At 41.9% G+C, this 14,465-nt stretch overlaps 1 protein-coding gene across 2 annotated transcripts in view; it reads right to left on the bottom strand.

Moving 5' to 3' along the window:
• The window catches only part of LOC139566512 (serine/threonine-protein kinase PAK 2-like), a 29,127-nt gene that overhangs the window by 2,080 nt on the left and 12,582 nt on the right, over positions 1 to 14,465 (bottom strand). For both annotated transcript variants that reach the window (XM_071387806.1, XM_071387807.1), the window contains exons 8-12: positions 3,672 to 3,735; positions 3,015 to 3,063; positions 2,664 to 2,776; positions 2,293 to 2,410; positions 2,055 to 2,154 (exon numbers count right to left, since the gene is read on the bottom strand). In XM_071387806.1, coding sequence (XP_071243907.1) covers positions 2,055 to 2,154; positions 2,293 to 2,410; positions 2,664 to 2,776; positions 3,015 to 3,063; positions 3,672 to 3,735 — 444 coding nt within the window. The remainder of the gene's footprint in view (positions 1 to 2,054; positions 2,155 to 2,292; positions 2,411 to 2,663; positions 2,777 to 3,014; positions 3,064 to 3,671; positions 3,736 to 14,465) is intronic.

The following is a 14,465-nucleotide window of genomic DNA, read 5'->3' as shown; positions in this document are numbered from 1 at the left end:
TTTTACCTAGGAACAGAACCCAGGACCAGCTACAGAGGAGAGGGGGAGAAGGAGGAGAGGGGAAGAGTGGCAAGGAGAGAGGAAGAGGAGGCAGACAGAAAGTGTGTGTGTAACGTGTACACTGGGAGTTGGGAAGCAAGTACAGGGAGTGAATCATTTAATTAATAAATAGAACGTAATACAGAACAAGAAACAGAAAAAGCTCACAGACATGAAACCAGAACAGAGTCAATAACGGCTGGGGAAGGGCCCAAAGGGAGGGACATACAGTTGAAGTCGGAAGTTTACCCACACCTTCGCCAAACACATTTAAACGCAGTTTTTCACCATTCCTGACATTTAATCCTAGTAAAGAATGCCCTGTCTTAGGTCAGTTAGGATCACCACTTTATTTTAAGAATGTGAAATGTCAGAATAATAGTAGAGAGAATGACTTATTTCATCAGATTCCCAGTGGGTCAGAAGTTTACATACACTCAATTAGTATTTGGTAGCATTGCCTTTAAATTGTTTAACTTGGGTCAAACGTTTCGGGTAGCCTTCCACAAGCTTCCCACAATAAGTTGGGTGAATTTTGTCCCATTCCTCCTGACAGAGCTGGTGTAACTGAGTCAGGTTTGTAGGCCTCTTTGCTCGCACATGCTTTTTCAGTTCTGCCCACAAATTCTATAGGATTGAGGTCAGGGCTTTGTGATGGCCACTCCAATACCTTGACTTTGTTGTCCTTAAGCCATTTTGCCACAACTTTGGAAGTATGCTTAGGGTTATTGTCCATTTGGAAGACCCATTTGCGACCAAGCTTTAACTTCCTGACTGATGTCTTGAGATGTTGCTTCAATATATCCACATAATTTTCCTCTCTCATGATGCCATCTATTTGGTGAAGTGCACCAGTCCCTCCTGCAGCAAAGCACCCCCACAACATGATGCTGCCACCCCCGTGCTTCACGGTTGGGGTGGTGTTCTTCGGCTTGCAGGCCTCCCCCTTTTTCCTCCAAACATAACGATGGTCATTATGGACAAATAGTTCTTTTTTTGTTTCATCAGACCAGAGGACATTTCTCCAAAAAGTACAATCTTTGTCCCCATGTGCAGTTGCAAACCGTAGTCTGGCATTTTTATGGCGGTTTTAGAGCAGTGGCTTCTTCCTTGCTGAGTGGCCTTTCAGGTTATGTCGATATAGGACTCGTTTTACTGTGGCTATAGATACTTTTGTACCTGTTTCCTCCAGCATCTTCACAAGGTCCTTTGCTGTTGTTCTGGGATTGAGTTGCACTTTTCGCACCAAAGTACGTTCATCTCTAGGAGACAGAACGCGTCTCCATCCTGAGCGGTATGATGGCTGCGTGGTCCCATGGTGTTTGTACTTGCGTACTATTGTTTGTACAGATGAACGTGGTACCTTCAGGCGTTTGGAAATTGCTCCCAAGGACAAACCAGACTTGTGGAGGTCCACAATTTTTTTTCTGAGGTCTTGGCTGATTTCTTTTGATTTTCCCATGATGTCAAGCAAAGAGGCACTGAGTTTGAAGGTAGGCCTTGAAATACATCCACAGGTACACTCCCAATTGACTCAAATTTTGTCAATTAGCCTATCAGAAGCTTCTAAAGCCATGACATAATTTTCTGGAATTTCCCAAGCTGTTTAAAGGCACAGTCAACTTAGTGTATGTAGTAAACTTCTGACCCACTGGAATTGTGATACAGTGAATTATAAGTGAAATAAACTGTCTGTAAATCATTGTTGGAAAAATTACTTGTGTCATGCGCAAAGTAGATGTCCTACCCGACTTGTCAAAACTATAGTTTGTTAACAAGAAATTTGTGGAGTGGTTGAAAAACGAGTTTTAATGACTCCAACCTATGTGTATGTAAACTTCCCACTTCAACTGTATATAGGGAAGGTAATCAGGGAAGTGATGGAGTCCAGGTGAGTCTGATGAGGCGCTGGTGCACATAACGATGGTGACAGGTGTCCGTAATAATGAGCAGCCTGGTGACCTAGATTGCCGGAGCGGGAGTATACGTGACAGTGTGTGTGTGTGTGTTCTTACTGAGCTTGACAGATCCGTCCATTCCCAGCAGCACGTTGTCACTCTTGATGTCTCTGTGGATCACCTGGTTGGCATGGAGGAACTCCAGAGCCTGCAGACACTACAAGACACACACAGGACACACCGTCACACACCTCCCTGTGCTCTGTGACTGAGTGTGTGTGTGAGAATATACCTTTCGGCAGACAGCAGCAGTGTGTGTGTGTGTGTCTGTGTCTGTGTGTGTGTGTGTGTGTACCTCTCTGCACACAGCAGCGATCTGAGCCTCGTCCATGCATGTTTCCGTGACAACGTCCGTTAGCGAACCTCCAGCCAGATACTCCATCACCACAAACAACTCCTCACCTACCAGGAAACTACACACACACACACACACACACACACACACACACACACACACACACACACACACACACACACACACACACACACACACACACACACACACACACACACACACACACACACACACACACAGACACACACACACACACACACGCACACGCACACGCACACAGAAACAAAGTAAATAACTGACTCCAACACACAGAGTACTGACACAGGCGTACTTCTGAGGTGTGTGTGTGTGTGTGTGTGTGTGTGTGTTACCTGTCTACGTAGTTGACGATGTTAGGTTGTTGTAACTCCTTCATCACCAGGATCTCGTTGATGATCAGCTCCTTCTTCGGCTGTTTCTGGAGGTTGATCTGTTTGATAGCTACCTGTAACACACACACACACACACACACACACACACACACACACACACACACACACACACACACACACACACACACACACACACACACACACACACACACACACACACACACACACACACACACACACAAGTTTTAAGTCTGTGTCAAGTCTATTGTGTGAATTGCATACTTAGTTTGTACTGCATGTCAGTCTGAATGTGTGTGTGTGTGTTGGTGTTGACACAGGAAGGGACCTTACCTCTGCACCAGTGGCAACATCAATGGCTGTGTAGACAGTACCAGACGCTCTGAGAGAGAGAATGAGAGAGACAGAGAGAAACAGAGAGAGAGAAAGGGAGAGTGAGAGAGAAAGAACGAGAGATAGCCAGAGAGAGAGAGACAGAGAGAAACAGAGAGCGAGAGAGAGAAAGGGAGAGTGAGAGAGAAAGAACGAGAGATAGCGAGAGAGAGAAACAGAGAGAAACAGAGAGCGAGAGAGAGAAAGGGAGAGTGAGAGAGAAAGAACGAGAGATAGCGAGAGAGAGAAACAGAGAGCGAGAGAGAGAAAGGGAGAGTGAGAGAGAAAGAACGAGAGATAGCGAGAGAGAGAGAAACAGAGAGAAACAGAGAGCGAGAGAGAGAAAGGGAGAGTGAGAGAGAAAGAACGAGAGATAGCGAGAGAGAGAAACAGAGAGCGAGAGAGAGAAAGGGAGAGTGAGAGAGAAAGAACGAGAGATAGCGAGAGAGTCCAATTTGTTACTTAGACATGGATAAAGGCACAAAAAGGTGAACACGTAAATGGACTCACCTCTGCAGTGTGTGTGTGTGTGTGTGTGTGTGTGTGTGTGTGTGTGTGTGTGTGTGTGTGTGTGTTTGTGTGTGTGTGTGTGTGTGTGTGTGTGTGTGTGTGTCTCACCCCTGGCCGATCTTCTCATAGCGTGTGTACTTCTTCTTGGGATCTCCAATACTGACGATGGTTCCTGAAAGACATAGAACCAGACTGGTGACATAATATGTGTGATATACTGTATGTCTGTGTGTGATATACTGTATGTCTGTGTGTAATGTGATGTGTGTGATATGTCTGTGTGTAATATGATGTGTGTGATATACTGTATGTCTGTGTGTAATGTGATGTGTGTGATATACTGTATGTCTGTGTGTAATATACTTTATGTCTGTGTGTAATGTGATGTGTGTGATATGTCTGTGAGTAATATGATGTGTGTGATATACTGTATGTCTGTGTGTAATATGATGTGTGTGATATACTGTATGTCTTTGTGTGATATACTGTATGTCTGTGTGTAATGTGATGTGTGTGATATACTGTATGTCTGTGTGTGATATACTGTATGTCTGTGTGTAATATGATGTGTGTGTCACGCCCTGGCCTTAGTATTCTTTGTTTTCTTTATTATTTTAGTTAGGTCAGGGTGTGACATGGGGAATGTTTGTGTTTTGTCTAGTTTGGGTGGTTATATGGTAAAGGGGGTGTTGGGTGTAGTGTATGGGTTTGTGTTGAGTGAATGTGTCTAGGTATGTCTATGGTTGAGTGAATGTGTCTAGGTATGTCTATGGTTGCCTGAGTGGTTCTCAATCAGAGACAGATGTTTTTCATTTGTCTCTGATTGGGAGCCATATTTAAGGCAGCCATGGGCATCATGTATTTGTGGGTAATTGTCTATGTTCTATGTTGCATGTGTGCACTAGTTCTTGCATAGCTTCACGTTCGTCTGTTTGTTGTTTTTGTTTCGTTTGTTCATCTTCAAAATAAAAAGAGATGTATTTTGCACACGCTGCGCCTTGGTCCAATCTCTCAAAAGAAGACGATCGTGACAGAATTACCCACCAAACAAGGATCAAGCAGCGTGATCAGCGGCAACAGGAGCAACGCAAGGAGGAATGGCAATGGGAGCGTAATCTGGACTACACTACGTGGGAGGAGATCGACAGGTGGGCGATCGACCCAGGGCGAATGCCGGAGCCCGCCTGGGATTCTCTGGCGCAGTGCGAGGAGGGATACCGGCGAATGGAGGCAGCAAAACGACGCGGTAGGAAGCCTGTGAGTCAGCCCCAAAAAATTATTGGGGGGGGCTTAAAGGGAGTGTGGCGAAGTCAGGTAGGAGACCTGCGCATACTCCCTGTACTTACTGTGGAGAGCGAGAGTACGGGCAGACACCGTGTTACGCAGTAGAGCGCATGGTGTCTCCTGTACGTGTTCATAGCCCGGTGCGGGTTATTCCACCTCCCCGCACTGGTAGGGCTAGATTGGGCATTGAGCCAGGTGCCATGAAGCCGGCTCAACGCGTCTGGTCTCCAGTGCGTCTCCTCGGGCCGGCATACATGGTACCAGCCTTACGCATGGTGTCCCCGGTTCGCCTACATAGCCCGGTGCGGGTTATTCCATCTCCCCGCACTGGTCGGGCGACGGGGAGCATTCAACCAGGTAAGGTTGGGCAGGCTCGGTGCTCAAGGGAGCCAGTACGCCTGCACGGTCCGGTATTTCCGGCGCCACCTCCCCGCCCCAGCCCAGTACCACCAGTGCCTACACCACGCACCAGGCTTCCTGTGCGTCTCCAGAGCCCTGTTCCTCTTCCCCGCACTAGCCTTGAGATGCGTGTCCCAGTCCGGTACCACCAGTTCCGGTACCACGCACCAAGCCTCTTGTGCGTATCCAGAGCCCTGTACGCACTGTTGCTTCTCCCCGCACTCGCCCTGAGGTGCGTGCCCTCAGCCCGGTACCACCTGTGCCGGTACCACGCACCAGGACTATAGTGCGCTTTGAGAGCCCAGTGTGTCCTGTTGCTGCTCCCCGCACTAGCCCTGAGATGCGTGTCCCCAGCCCGGTACCACCAGTTCCGGCACCACGCACTAGGCCTAATGTGCGTCTCCAGGGTCAAGTATGCCCTGTTCCTTCTCCCCGCACTAGCCTTCAGGTGCGTGTCCCCAGCCCGGTACCACCAGTTCCGGCACCACGCACCAGGCCTACAGTGCGCCTCAGCCGGCCAGAGCTGCCCGTCTGCCAAGCGCCATCTGAGCAATCCATCTACCAAGCGCCATCTGAGCCATCCGTCTACCCAGCGCCATCTGAGCCATCCGTCTACCCAGCGCCATCTGAGCCATCCGTCTACCCAGCGCCATCTGAGCCATCCGTCTACCCAGCGCCATCTGAGCCATCCGTCTGCACAGAGCCATTAGAGCCGCCCGTCTGTCCCGAGCCGTTAGTCAGTCAGGAGCCGCTAGAGACATTCGTCAGTCAGGATCTGCCAGAGCCGCCAACCAGACAGGATCTGCCAGAGCCGCCAACCAGACAGGATCTGCCAGAGCCGCCAACCAGACAGGATCTGCCAGAGCCGCCAACCAGACAGGATCTGCCAGAGCCGCCAACCAGACAGGATCTGCCAGAGCCGCCAGCGAGCCATGAGCAGCCAGCGAGCCATGAGCAGCCAGAGCCGTCAGCGAGCCATGAGCAGCCAGAGCCGTCAGCGAGCCATGAGCAGCCAGAGCCGTCAGCGAGCCATGAGCAGCCAGAGCCGCCAGCCAGCCATGAGCAGCCAGAGCCGCCAGCCAGCCATGAACAGCCAGAGCCGCCAGCCAGCCATGAGCAGCCAGAGCCGCCCGCCAGCCATGAGCCATCCGTCTGCACAGAGCCATTAGAGCCGCCCGTCTGTCCCGAGCCGTCAGAGCCGTTAGCCATGAGCAGCCAGAGTCGCCCGCCAGCCATGAGCAGCCAGAGTCGCCCGCCAGCCATGAGCGGCCAGAGTCGCCCGCCAGCCATGAGCGGCCAGAGTCGCCCGCCAGCCATGAGCGGCCAGAGTCGCCCGCCAGCCATGAGCAGCCAGAGTCGCCCGCCAGCCATGAACGGCTGAATCCGCCCGCCAGCCAGGATCGGCTGAATCCGCCAGTCAGCCAGGATCTACCAGAGACACCGAAGCGGATATTGACAATGGTGGAGTGGTGGCCACGTCCTGCACCCGAGCCGCCGCCATATTAAGGCCCACCCCGGACCCTCCCTTTCTGTGTCAGGTTTTGCGGCCGGAGTCCGCACCTTTTGGGGGGGGTACTGTCACGCCCTGGCCTTAGTATTCTTTGTTTTCTTTATTATTTTAGTTAGGTCAGGGTGTGACATGGGGAATGTTTGTGTTTTGTCTAGTTTGGGTGGTTATATGGTAAAGGGGGTGTTGGGTGTAGTGTATGGGTTTGTGTTGAGTGAATGTGTCTAGGTATGTCTATGGTTGAGTGAATGTGTCTAGGTATGTCTATGGTTGCCTGAGTGGTTCTCAATCAGAGACAGATGTTTTTCATTTGTCTCTGATTGGGAGCCATATTTAAGGCAGCCATGGGCATCATGTATTTGTGGGTAATTGTCTATGTTCTAAGTTGCATGTGTGCACTAGTTCTTGCATAGCTTCACGTTCGTCTGTTTGTTGTTTTTGTTTCGTTTGTTCATCTTCAAAATAAAAAGAGATGTATTTTGCACACGCTGCGCCTTGGTCCAATCTCTCAAAAGAAGACGATCGTGACAGAGTGTGATATACTGTATGTATGTGTGTAATATGATGTGTGTGATATACTGTATGTCTGTGTGTGATATACTGTATGTCTGTGTGTAATGTGATGTGTGTGATATACTGTATGTCTGTGTGTGATATACTGTATGTCTGTGTGTAATGTGATGTGTGTGATATACTGTATGTCTGTGTGTGATATACTGTATGTCTGTGTGTGATATACTGTATGTCTGTGTGTGATATACTGTATGTCTGTGTGTGATATACTGTATGTCTGTGTGTGATATACTGTATGTATGTGTGTAATGTGATGTATGTGATATACTGTATGTCTGTGTGTAATATGATGTGTGTGATATACTGTATGTCTGTGTGTAATGTGATGTGTGTGATATACTGTATGTCTGTGTGTGATATACTGTATGTCTGTGTGTGATATACTGTATGTCTGTGTGTGATATACTGTATGTCTGTGTGTAATATGATGTGTGTGATATACTGTATGTCTGTGTGTAATATGATGTGTGTGATATACTGTATGTCTGTGTGTGATATACTGTATGTCTGTGTGTAATATACTGTATGTCTGTGTGTAGTATGATGTGTGTGATATACTGTATGTCTGTGTGTAAAATGATGTGTGTGATATACTGTATGTCTGTGTGTAATGTGATGTGTGTGATATGTCTGTGTGTAATATGATGTGTGTGATATACTGTATGTCTGTGTGTAATGTGATGTGTGTGATATACTGTATGTCTGTGTGTAAAATGATGTGTGTGATATACTGTATGTCTGTGTGTGATATACTGTATGTCTGTGTGTAATATGATGTCTGTGATATACTGTATGTCTGTGTGTAATATGATGTGTGTGATATGTATGTGTGTAATATGATGTCTGTGATATACTGTATGTCTGTGTGTGATATACTGTATGTCTGTGTGTAATATGATGTGTGTGATATACTGTATGTCTGTGTGTAATATGATGTCTGTGATATACTGTATGTCTGTGTGTAATATGATGTGTGTGATATGTCTGTGTGTAATATGATGTGTGTGATATACTGTATATCTGTGTGTAATATGATGTCTGTGATATACTGTATGTCTGTGTGTAATATGATGTGTGTGATATGTCTGTGTGTAATATGATGTGTGATATACTGTATGTCTGTGTGTAATATGATGTGTGTGATATACTGTATGTATGTGTGTAATATGATGTGTGTGATATACTGTATGTCTGTGTGTAATGTGATGTGTGTGATATGTCTGTATGTAATATGATGTGTGTGATATACTGTATGTCTGTGTGTAATGTGATGTGTGTGATATGTCTGTGTGTAATATGATGTGTGTGATATACTGTATGTCTGTGTGTAATATGATGTGTGTGATATACTGTATGTCTGTGTGTAATATGATGTGTGTGATATACTGTATATCTGTGTGTAATATGATGTGTGTGATATACTGTATATCTGTGTGTAATATGATGTGTGTGATATACTGTATGTCTGTGTGTAATATGATGTGTGTGATATACTGTATATCTGTGTGTAATATGATGTGTGTGATATACTGTATATCTGTGTGTAATATGATGTGTGTGATATACTGTATGTCTGTGTGTAATATGATGTGTGTGATATACTGTATGTCTGTGTGTAATATGATGTATGTGATATACTGTATGTCTGTGTGTAATGTGATGTGTGTGATATGTCTGTGTGTAATATGATGTGTGTGATATACTGTATGTCTTTGTGTAATATGATGTGTGTGATATACTGTATGTCTGTGTGTGATATACTGTATGTCTGTGTGTAATGTGATGTGTGTGATATACTGTATGTCTGTGTGTGATATACTGTATGTCTGTGTGTGATATACTGTATGTCTGTGTGTGATATACTGTATGTCTGTGTGTGATATACTGTATGTCTGTGTGTAATATACTGTATGTCTGTGTGTAATATGATGTGTGTGATATACTGTATGTCTGTGTGTAATGTGATGTGTGTGATATGTCTGTGTGTAATATGATGTGTGTGATATGTCTGTATGTCTGTGTGTAATATGATGTGTGTGATATACTGTATGTCTGTGTGTAATATGATGTCTGTGATATACTGTATGTCTGTGTGTAATATGATGTGTGTGATATGTCTGTGTGTAATATGATGTGTGTGATATACTGTATGTCTGTGTGTAATATGATGTCTGTGATATACTGTATGTCTGTGTGTAATATGATGTGTGATATACTGTATGTCTGTGTGTAATATGATGTGTGTGATATACTGTATGTATGTGTGTAATATGATGTGTGTGATATACTGTATGTCTGTGTGTAATGTGATGTGTGTGATATGTCTGTATGTAATATGATGTGTGTGATATACTGTATGTCTGTGTGTAATGTGATGTGTGTGATATGTCTGTGTGTAATATGATGTGTGTGATATACTGTATGTCTGTGTGTAATATGATGTGTGTGATATACTGTATGTCTGTGTGTAATATGATGTGTGTGATATACTGTATATCTGTGTGTAATATGATGTGTGTGATATACTGTATATCTGTGTGTAATATGATGTGTGTGATATACTGTATGTCTGTGTGTAATATGATGTGTGTGATATACTGTATATCTGTGTGTAATATGATGTGTGTGATATACTGTATATCTGTGTGTAATATGATTTGTGTGATATACTGTATGTCTGTGTGTAATATGATGTGTGTGATATACTGTATGTCTGTGTGTAATATGATGTATGTGATATACTGTATGTCTGTGTGTAATGTGATGTGTGTGATATGTCTGTGTGTAATATGATGTGTGTGATATACTGTATGTCTTTGTGTAATATGATGTGTGTGATATACTGTATGTCTGTGTGTGATATACTGTATGTCTGTGTGTAATGTGATGTGTGTGATATACTGTATGTCTGTGTGTGATATACTGTATGTCTGTGTGTGATATACTGTATGTCTGTGTGTGATATAGTGTATGTCTGTGTGTGATATACTGTATGTCTGTGTGTAATATGATGTGTGTGATATACTGTATGTCTGTGTGTAATATGATGTGTGTGATATACTGTATGTCTGTGTGTGATATACTGTATGTCTGTGTGTAATATACTGTATGTCTGTGTGTAGTATGATGTGTGTGATATACTGTATGTCTGTGTGTAATATGATGTGTGTGATATACTGTATGTCTGTGTGTAATGTGATGTGTGTGATATGTCTGTGTGTAATATGATGTGTGTGATATACTGTATGTCTGTGTGTAATGTGATGTGTGTGATATACTGTATGTCTGTGTGTAAAATGATGTGTGTGATATACTGTATGTCTGTGTGTAATATGATGTGTGTGATATACTGTATGTCTGTGTGTAATGTGATGTGTGTGATATGTCTGTGTGTAATATGATGTGTGTGATATACTGTATGTCTGTGTGTAATATGATGTGTGTGATATGTCTGTGTGTAATATAATGTGTGTGATATACTGTATATCTGTGTGTAATATGATGTCTGTGATATACTGTATGTCTGTGTGTAATATGATGTGTGTGATATACTGTATGTCTGTGTGTAATATGATGTGTGTGATATACTGTATGTCTGTGTGTAATATGATGTCTGTGATATACTGTATGTCTGTGTGTAATATGATGTGTGTGATATACTGTATATCTGTGTGTAATATGATGTCTGTGATATACTGTATGTCTGTGTGTAATATGATGTGTGTGATATACTGTATGTCTGTGTGTAATATGATGTGTGTGATATACTGTATGTCTGTGTGTAATATGATGTGTGTGATATGTCTGTGTGTAATATGATGTGTGATATACTGTATGTCTGTGTGTAATATGATGTGTGTGATATACTGAATGTATGTGTGTAATATGATGTGTGTGATATACTGTATGTCTGTGTGTAATGTGATGTGTGTGATATGTCTGTGTGTAATATGATGTGTGTGATATACTGTATGTCTGTGTGTAATATGATGTGTGTGATATACTGTATGTCTGTGTGTAATATACTGTATGTCTGTGTGTAATATGATGTGTGTGATATACTGTATGTCTGTGTGTAATATGATGTGTGTGATATACTGTATATCTGTGTGTAATATGATGTGTGTGATATACTGTATGTCTGTGTGTAATATGATGTGTGTGATATACTGTATGTCTGTGTGTAATATGATGTGTGTGATATACTGTATATCTGTGTGTAATATGATGTGTGTGATATACTGTATATCTGTGTGTAATATGATGTGTGTGATATACTGTATATCTGTGTGTAATATGATGTGTGTGATATACTGTATGTCTGTGTGTAATATGATGTGTGTGATATACTGTATGTCTGTGTGTAATATGATGTATGTGATATACTGTATGTCTGTGTGTAATATGATGTGTGTGATATACTGTATGTCTTTGTGTAATATGATGTGTGTGATATACTGTATGTCTGTGTGTGATATACTGTATGTCTGTGTGTAATGTGATGTGTGTGATATACTGTATGTCTGTGTGTGATATACTGTATGTCTGTGTGTGATATACTGTATGTCTGTGTGTGATATACTGTATGTCTGTGTGTGATATACTGTATGTCTGTGTGTAATATGATGTGTGTGATATACTGTATGTCTGTGTGTAATATGATGTGTGTGATATACTGTATGTCTGTGTGTAATGTGATGTGTGTGATATGTCTGTGTGTAATATGATGTCTGTGATATACTGTATGTCTGTGTGTAATATGATGTGTGTGATATACTGTATGTCTGTGTGTAATGTGATGTGTGTGATATGTCTGTGTGTAATATGATGTGTGTGATATACTGTATGTCTGTGTGTAATATGATGTGTGTGATATGTCTGTGTGTAATATGATGTGTGATATACTGTATGTCTGTGTGTAATATGATGTGTGTGATATACTGAATGTATGTGTGTAATATGATGTGTGTGATATACTGTATGTCTGTGTGTAATGTGATGTGTGTGATATGTCTGTGTGTAATATGATGTGTGTGATATACTGTATGTCTGTGTGTAATATGATGTGTGTGATATACTGTATGTCTGTGTGTAATATACTGTATGTCTGTGTGTAATATGATGTGTGTGATATACTGTATGTCTGTGTGTAATATGATGTGTGTGATATACTGTATATCTGTGTGTAATATGATGTGTGTGATATACTGTATGTCTGTGTGTAATATGATGTGTGTGATATACTGTATGTCTGTGTGTAATATGATGTGTGTGATATACTGTATATCTGTGTGTAATATGATGTGTGTGATATACTGTATATCTGTGTGTAATATGATGTGTGTGATATACTGTATATCTGTGTGTAATATGATGTGTGTGATATACTGTATGTCTGTGTGTAATATGATGTGTGTGATATACTGTATGTCTGTGTGTAATATGATGTATGTGATATACTGTATGTCTGTGTGTAATGTGATGTGTGTGATATGTCTGTGTGTAATATGATGTGTGTGATATACTGTATGTCTTTGTGTAATATGATGTGTGTGATATACTGTATGTCTGTGTGTGATATACTGTATGTCTGTGTGTAATGTGATGTGTGTGATATACTGTATGTCTGTGTGTGATATACTGTATGTCTGTGTGTGATATACTGTATGTCTGTGTGTGATATACTGTATGTCTGTGTGTGATATACTGTATGTCTGTGTGTAATATGATGTGTGTGATATACTGTATGTCTGTGTGTAATATGATGTGTGTGATATACTGTATGTCTGTGTGTAATGTGATGTGTGTGATATGTCTGTGTGTAATATGATGTCTGTGATATACTGTATGTCTGTGTGTAATATGATGTGTGTGATATACTGTATGTCTGTGTGTAATGTGATGTGTGTGATATGTCTGTGTGTAATATGATGTGTGTGATATACTGTATGTCTGTGTGTAATGTGATGTGTGTGATATACTGTATATCTGTGTGTAATATGATGTGTGTGATATACTGTATGTCTGTGTGTAATATGATGTGTGTGATATACTGTATGTCTGTGTGTAATATGATGTATGTGATATACTGTATGTCTGTGTGTAATGTGATGTGTGTGATATGTCTGTGTGTAATATGATGTGTGTGATATACTGTATGTCTTTGTGTAATATGATGTGTGTGATATACTGTATGTCTGTGTGTGATATACTGTATGTCTGTGTGTAATGTGATGTGTGTGATATACTGTATGTCTGTGTGTGATATACTGTATGTCTGTGTGTGATATACTGTATGTCTGTGTGTGATATACTGTATGTCTGTGTGTGATATACTGTATGTCTGTGTGTAATATGATGTGTGTGATATACTGTATGTCTGTGTGTAATATGATGTGTGTGATATACTGTATGTCTGTGTGTGATATACTGTATGTCTGTGTGTAATATACTGTATGTCTGTGTGTAGTATGATGTGTGTGATATACTGTATGTCTGTGTGTAATATGATGTGTGTGATATACTGTATGTCTGTGTGTAATGTGATGTGTGTGATATGTCTGTGTGTAATGTGATGTGTGTGATATACTGTATGTCTGTGTGTGATATACTGTATGTCTGTGTGTGATATACTGTATGTCTGTGTGTGATATACTGTATGTCTGTGTGTGATATACTGTATGTCTGTGTGTAATATGATGTGTGTGATATACTGTATGTCTGTGTGTAATATGATGTGTGTGATATACTGTATGTCTGTGTGTGATATACTGTATGTCTGTGTGTAATATACTGTATGTCTGTGTGTAGTATGATGTGTGTGATATACTGTATGTCTGTGTTTAATATGATGTGTGTGATATACTGTATGTCTGTGTGTAATGTGATGTGTGTGATATGTCTGTGTGTAATATGATGTGTGTGATATACTGTATGTCTGTGTGTAATGTGATGTGTGTGATATACTGTATGTCTGTGTGTAAAATGATGTGTGTGATATACTGTATGTCTGTGTGTAATATGATGTGTGTGATATACTGTATGTCTGTGTGTAATGTGATGTGTGTGATATGTCTGTGTGAAATATGATGTGTGTGATATACTGTATGTCTGTGTGTAATATGATGTGTGTGATATGT

This window comes from Salvelinus alpinus, chromosome 38 (genome assembly GCF_045679555.1).
Source record: "Salvelinus alpinus chromosome 38, SLU_Salpinus.1, whole genome shotgun sequence".
Taxonomy (NCBI): Eukaryota; Metazoa; Chordata; class Actinopteri; order Salmoniformes; family Salmonidae; genus Salvelinus; species Salvelinus alpinus.
The sequence above is the reverse complement of the archived record's forward strand: the minus strand, read 5'-3'. Positions and strand labels throughout refer to the sequence as shown.